The sequence below is a fragment of the Solea solea genome, chromosome 2 (genome assembly GCF_958295425.1).
Source record: "Solea solea chromosome 2, fSolSol10.1, whole genome shotgun sequence".
Lineage (NCBI taxonomy): Eukaryota > Metazoa > Chordata > Actinopteri > Pleuronectiformes > Soleidae > Solea > Solea solea.
This window is the reverse complement of record NC_081135.1, coordinates 39563861-39571360: the sequence shown is the minus strand read 5'-3', so window position 1 is coordinate 39571360 and position 7500 is coordinate 39563861. Positions and strand designations below refer to the sequence as shown.

The following is a 7500-nucleotide window of genomic DNA, read 5'->3' as shown; positions in this document are numbered from 1 at the left end:
CAGTGAGTGACAGTGATGCGTGTCCTCCTCCGCGTCGTCGTTGTCGTCGTTGTCGCCGTGTCGTCGTTGTCGTTGTGTGTCGCTGGCAGAGGCGCCGCCGCGCTGAGCCAGAGAAATGAAAGCTGGCTCTGGTGGTTTTGGCTGCAGGAGAAGAAGCTGTGAGCAGAAGCGTGTGTGATGATGATGAATGTGCGGCACAAAGACGGGTAATTTACCTGTCGGGGTTATCGCACACGACGCCGTAATGACTTTTCCTCAGGCCCGAGGAGTCGCAGCTACACATGCTCTGATTTATGGGAGATTATCTCCCGGGTGGATTTTTCTCTCTGCAGATGAAAAGTGTGGGATATTTTCTGTTTGTAAAACTCTGCAGGAAACGTGTCACGGCTCTTTAGGCCTCAGTGTTTCCTGATGCTGCAGAAGAAGAAGGAGGAGGAGGAGGAGGAGACAAAAACCTTCATCTTCAGTGAAGTCACATGATCGCGTCGATGCATCAGATTATCAAAGCTGTAATATTAATACAAGGTGTTTTTGTTGAAATGAGATTATTTTTCAGTCTAATCTGACCTGAGAGAGAAGCAGATTTTCTCATTTATGAGACCAGAGAGCGCCCCCTGTTGGCTGCATGTGCCGCCGTCACAAATGACTTCACTGAAGGAAAAAAGGGTGAAAACGAGAGTCAAGTAAAAACATGAGGGGACCAAACGTTAAGCCTTGTGGGACACCGTAGTTCAACTTTACATAACATTACATTACATTACATTACATTATATTATATTACATTATATAAGTAGAATGATGGTTCTAGAATATTTAAGTAAAAATTATTGTTTTTCTTAAAACAATTTAAATAAGTTATAGTATATTTAAGTGTGTTCCAGTGTGTGTGTGTGTGTGTGTTTTCACTGGTTAGTGTGAAATGACCGTGAGGAGGTTTTCAGTTTTTTTCTTTGTGCGACAGATTCTCTGTCCTCTGTGTGTGTGTGTGTGGGCAGCAGCAGTGGGGGTGGTGTTGATGTGTTTGTGCTGACATTGTGTTGTTGTTGTGTTCCAGGCTGAGACTCTGTTTTCTATTTTCCTCTCGACAGCTGAAACATTACTGCTGTCGCCTTTTTCCTCTCACTCTGTTTATTCTCCTCTTTGTTCTGGAGAACAGGCATCCTCCTCCTCCTGCTCCTCCTCCTGCTTCTCCTCCTGCTCCTCCTCCTCCTCCTCCTCCTCCTGCTCCTCCTCCTGCTTCTCCTCCTGCTCCTCCTCCTCCTCCTCCTCCTCCTGCTCCTCCTGCTCCTCCTCCTGCTCCTCCTCCTGCTGCTCCTCCTCCTCCTCCTGCTCCTCCTGCTGCTCCTGCTCCTCCACTGTTGTTGTGTGCAGAACAGTCGTATTAAAGGGGCAGTAACAGTTATTTGAAGTGTGGCTGTATGAGGTGCTGACTGTGCTGTGAGCGCCCCCTGCTGCTGAGACACAGAGACTCTGTTAATTACTGAACAAAGGACTGTTGTCACATGATCATGTCTTGATCTCTCACACACACACACACACACACTGCTGCCTCCATCACTTAGTTCTAATTGATTTGATTGATTGATTTTGTCTCTTCAGTGTTTGAAATCTAACGTTCAGATTAACTCAGTGACACAAAGTGACCACAGGAGGCAGCAGAGGACCAGCAGCTAAAATCACTGATTTTCTCGATGAGGTTTGGTGTGGTTTATAAAAACGTTGTCGTCATAGTAACAGTGGTCTCGTGTCCTCAGACTCTCTGTGTGTCCAGAGGTTCGATCCCGCGTTGGGACTCATCACACCCATAAACCCCATGATGGCGGGAATCAGCCTGGTCCCGCCCCCTCCTGTCCCCCCCGACGTCAAGGAGATAATTCACTGCACGAGCTGTACACTCTTCCCCCAGAACCCCAGTGAGTCACACACACACACACACACACACATTATGTACAGTTACCTGGAGTTACTGTTGCCTAGCAACAATCTTCAAATGACCTTTACCATTTGAACGCATGTAGTGTGGAAAACTACTGTGACGTCTTTACTGTTCTTATTTTTGTTTAAACATAACAAAGATCACATGACTGAAAGAGTGAAGATTAAGATCATAATCTCCGTTTCGTAGCATATTGTATCATACTGTACCGTACCATACTGTACCGTACCGTACTCTACCGTTTCGTTTCGTTTAGTATCGTATCGTATCGTATCGTATCGTATCGTATCGTATCGTTTCATACTGTACTGTACTGTACCGTACTGTACCGTTTCGTTTCGTATCGTATCGTGTCGTAACGTATCGTATCGTATCGTATCGTATCGTATCGTATCGTATCGTATCGTATCGTATCGTATCGTAACGTATCGTATCGTTTCATACTGTACCGTACTGTACCGTACTGTACCGTTTCGTATCGTATCGTATCGTATCGTATCGTATCGTTTCGTACTGTACCGTACTGTACCGTACTGTACCGTACTGTACCGTTTCGTTTCGTTTCGTATCGGATCGGATCGTTTCATACTGTACCGTACCGTACTGTACCGTTTCGTATCGTAACGTAACGTAACGTATCGTATCGCATCGCATCGCATCGCATCGTATCGTTTCATACCGTACCGTTTCGTATCGCATCGGTTCATATCGTACCGTACTGTACCATTTCGTATCGCATCGGTTCATACCGTACCGTACTCTACCGTTTCGTGTCGCATCATATCGCATCGTTTCATACCGTACTGTACTGTACCGTTTCGTATCGCATCGTAACGCATCGTTTCTTACCGTATTGTTTCCTTCCGTATCGTATGGTATGGTATCATATTGTATCCTACAATATTGTTTCCTTTCCGTATCGCATTGTACCGTATCACATCGCAACGTTTCGTATTGTACCGTATCATATCGCAACGTTTCGTATTGTACCGTATCATATCGTATCATACTGTACCGTTTCCTTTGGTATCGCATCGAATCGCATCGTATCGTACCGTATTGTTTCCTTCCGTATCGTATGGTATGGTATCATATTGTATCCTACAATATTGTTTCCTTTCCGTATCGCATCGTATCATACTGTGTCATTTAATCACACATTTAAAGTGAATGTGAAACACGTTTTCCTCTCATAAAGAAACACTTAACGATAATTAATGAGTCAATTACGGCAGCAGCGTCTACACTTAAATCTCACTTTAATCCATTTAATCCAATAATGTCCATTAATGTGTGATGAGAACCAGGAGTGACATGCAGATTAAGAGGATGAAGATAAACTTGCACGCTGACGTGTATTTTTTATACGTTATGTTATAAACTTCCAGATCTGCCTCCCCCGACGACTCGTGAGCGCCCCCCTGGCTGCAGGACGGTGTTTGTCGGTGGTTTGCCGGAGAACAGCACGGAGGAAATCATCAGAGAAGTGTTTGAGCAGTGTGGAGAAATCACCGCCATCCGCAAGAGCAAGAAGAACTTCTGTCACATCAGATTCAGCGACGAGTTCATGGTGGACAAGGCCATTTACCTGTCAGGTGACCACAGGACCACAGTCACATGACCACAGGACCACAGTCACATGACCACAGGACCACAGTCACATAACCACAGGACCACAGTCACATGACCACAGTCACATAACCACAGTCACATGACCACAGGACCACAGTCACATGACCACAGGACCACAGTCACATGACCACAGGACCACAGTCACAGGACCACAGTCACATGACCACAGGACCACAGTCACATGACCACAGGACCACAGTCACATAACCACAGTCACATGACCACAGGACCACAGTCACATGACCACAGGACCACAGTCACATGACCACAGGACCACAGTCACAGGACCACAGTCACATGACCACAGTCACATGACCACAGTCACATGACCACAGGACCACAGTCACATGACCACAGGACCACAGTCACAGGACCACAGTCACATGACCACAGGACCCCAGTCACATGACCACAGGACCACAGTCACATGACCACAGGACCACAGTCACAGGACCACAGGACCACAGTCACATGACCACAGTCACATGACCACAGTCACATGACCACAGGACCACAGTCACATGACCACAGTCACAGGACCACGGTCACATGACCACAGTCACAGGACCACAGGACCACAGTCACATGACCACAGTCACAGGACCACAGTCACATGACCACAGTCACATGACCACAGGACCACAGTCACATGACCACAGTCACAGGACCACGGTCACAGGACCACAGTCACAGGACCACAGGACCACAGTCACATGACCACAGTCACATGACCACAATCACATGACCACAGGACCACAGTCACATGACCACAGTCACATGACCACAGTCACAGGACCACGGTCACATGACCACAGTCACAGGACCACAGGACCACAGTCACATGACCACAGTCACAGGACCACAGTCACATGACCACAGTCACATGACCACAGGACCACAGTCACATGACCACAGTCACAGGACCACGGTCACAGGACCACAGTCACAGGACCACAGGACCACAGTCACATGACCACAGTCACAAGACCACAGGACCACAGTCACATAACCACAGGACCACAGTCACATGACCACAGTCACATGACCACAGTCACATGACCACAGCCGTTTTTTATCCTTTCAATCATGATAATGTGATGATTTACAGGATTATAAACAAAGTCCAAATCTTTACGATGTAAAGAAGAAAGTACAAGCTAATTTATTTTGAAAGTCATGACGGGGGAAATGTTAGCAACCTGAGCAGGTGAAGAGGAAGTGGGCGGGGCCAAAACAGAGCAAGGAAGATGCATTTCCTGTTGTGTCTGTTAGTTTTGTGACATACTTTGTTATGGCGACAGTTAGCTTAGCATTAGCCTCAGGTGAGTGGCTACTGTTGTCTCACATCAGTCACTTCCTGATCACCTGATATTCTCTGACCAATGTAACGAGGTGCGCGTGTCTACAGGCTATCGGATGCGTATCGGCTCCAGCACGGACAAGAAGGACTCGGGAAGGATCCACGTGGACTTCGCTCAGGCCAGAGACGACCTCTACGAGTGGGAGTGTAAACAACGGCTGCTGGCAAGGGAGGAGCGTCACCGCTGCCAGGTCCACGAGAACCAGCAGAGGGCGCCGTCTCCTCCTCCCATCATTCACTACTCTGAACATGAGGCCGCGCTGTTAGCCGACAACCTCAAAGGTGACCACGCTCTGTCTGTGTCTGTGTGTCTGTGTGTGTGTGTGTGTGTGTGTGTGTCTGTGTGTCTGTGTGTGTGTGTGTGTGTGTGTGTGTGTGAGAGTGTCTGTGTGTGTGTGCGTCTGTCTGTGTGTGTGCGTGTGTCTGTGTGTGTGTGTGTGTATGTGTGAGAGTGTCTGTGTGTGTGTGTGAGTGTCTGTGTGTGTGTGTGTGAGAGTGTCTGTGTGTGTGTGTGTGTGTGTCTGTGTGTGTGTGAGCAGTTATTGATGTCTCTCTCGTCCTCGTTTGTGTTGACAAACACAAACAGCTGTTGATGATGTAACAGCTGTGTAAACAAGTGTCGACTCACTTTCATCGTGTTGTTGTTTGTGTTCGACAGCAGCTCATTGTTGTCGTCGTCATGGCGACGACAGATGTTGCGTCCGTGAGACGATTCATCAGAAAACACTTCATCCTCCATTACCAGAACATGTCCTGCAGGGGGCGCTCTGTGAGGAAACACCTGCCTCCTTCATTCCTCTCCTCTGTCTTTAGTCCTTTAAATACGCTAATGTACGCTAACTTTAGCATTATCATTTGACAGCAATGTGAGAGCTTTGCTAAAAAGGCTAACTAGCTTCAAAGCTAATGCTATCACACTAGCTCAGTATGCAAATACTGTTATAAGATATTAACAATAATGTAAACAAATTTACAAAGTTAGCATTGCTACTAGAAGTGCTAGTTTCCGTGAAAACAAAGTTGGATGTTCAGATTCATGGTGCATTCCAGTTTGTGTTCGGGAGTTGAAATCTCCGACTCGGAAAGATGGAACCGACCAAAGCAGACACTGGATTCCAAGATGGCTGCCATCTTATAGTACTGTTAAATGTTTGCAGCTACGCTATCAGCAAAATACTGTGTTGTTATTAAGTGACATTGCTAACAATGGCTAACAAAGATTTACAATGGCTAATAACGGCTAACAGTGGCTAACAGTAGTTAGCCCTAAATCAATTGCATCCATGTTTTTTTCCAACTTCTCTACTGAAACACAGCATTATACCATGCTAGTTAGCCTAGCTTAGCTAAAGTTGTCACAGTCGTGTGTGTGTGTGTGTGTGCCAGTTAGCAGCAGGGGGCGCTCACAGCTCTCTCTGGTGTATCTGTTGTTGAGGATCTTGTTTCCTTTAACAGTGGAGCTAAAACACACGCACACGCACACACGCACACGCACGCACACACACACACACGCACACACACACACACACACACACACACACACACACTCAGCACAAAAAGCCCTTTTCACTCAGTGCCTCTTCAGCCCTGACGAGCCGCTCTGGTCTTCAGTCATGAGTCTCGTGGGCCGTTGCCGAGCGCGTTCTCCTCCATTTGAATAACAATTGAACGTTGCCACGGACGACGGCGGAGCGAGTGAATTAGGGAGCGTTTAATGAGCTCAATACAACCTGTAAGAAGACACTTTGCCTGAGCGGCGATAAAAGCTCTTTCTTCCTCAGCAGCAGATTACAGCGAACACAATGAGGCGCCGCTGAGCACACAGCACACAGACCATAATACTCACTCACTACTCTGCTGTTAGAGCTGAACAATGAATTCTTAAAGGTTATTCAGAGGAAACACGTGTGTGTTTATGTCACAGTCCTGTACACACACACACACACACACACACACACACTCACTCTCCCACACCAAACCTCATAGAGAAAACTAGTGATTTTAACATCACACACACACACACATACAGGAGTTGTTGATCCACTGCTGCCTCCATCACTAAGTTCTAATGTCTTATTTTGTAAAATTCGGCATTAAAAATATTTAAATAGACTTAACTCAGTGACACAAAGTGACCACACGAGGCAGCAGAGGACCAGCAGCTGCTGTGTCCCCGCAGCTAAAATCACTGATTTTCTCCATGAGGTTTGTTGGGGAGAGTGAGTGTGTGTGTGTGTGTGTGTGTGTGGGAGAGTGAGATACAGACGTGATCATGTGATTTAAACTGACGAGGCTAAAAAAATGTAGTATTTTGATCAAATCAGAGCTGTAGTGGTGTAACGTTGTCCTGCATCTCCTCCTTCCTGTCAGACGACCTAAAGTTCAGCGAGGCCACGTCGGTGCTGTTGACCTGGATCGACCGCGGTGAAGTCAACCGCAGGACGGCCAATCACTTCTACTCCATGATCCAGTCGACCAACAGTCACGTCCGCCGGCTGATGAGCGAGAAAGCTCAGCACGACGAGGAGATGGAGCGAGCGAGGGAGGCGTTCAGGAGCGCCCTGCTCACCGT

The 7500-nt window shown here is 47.2% G+C and overlaps 1 protein-coding gene across 6 annotated transcripts in view; it reads left to right on the top strand.

The window, feature by feature from the left end:
- Positions 1-7500, top strand: part of enox1 (ecto-NOX disulfide-thiol exchanger 1) — a 36811-nt gene that overhangs the window by 21956 nt on the left and 7355 nt on the right. For 5 of the 6 annotated variants that reach the window (XM_058614209.1, XM_058614215.1, XM_058614185.1 and 2 more), the window contains 5 exons: positions 1755-1913; positions 3325-3531; positions 4977-5210; positions 5587-5697; positions 7299-7500. The exon at positions 7299-7500 is cut by the window's right edge and continues 11 nt beyond it. In XM_058614209.1, the coding sequence (XP_058470192.1) occupies positions 1755-1913; positions 3325-3531; positions 4977-5210; positions 5587-5697; positions 7299-7500 (913 nt within the window). The remainder of the gene's footprint in view (positions 1-1754; positions 1914-3324; positions 3532-4976; positions 5211-5586; positions 5698-7298) is intronic. The other variant, XM_058614225.1, reaches the window with a different exon arrangement.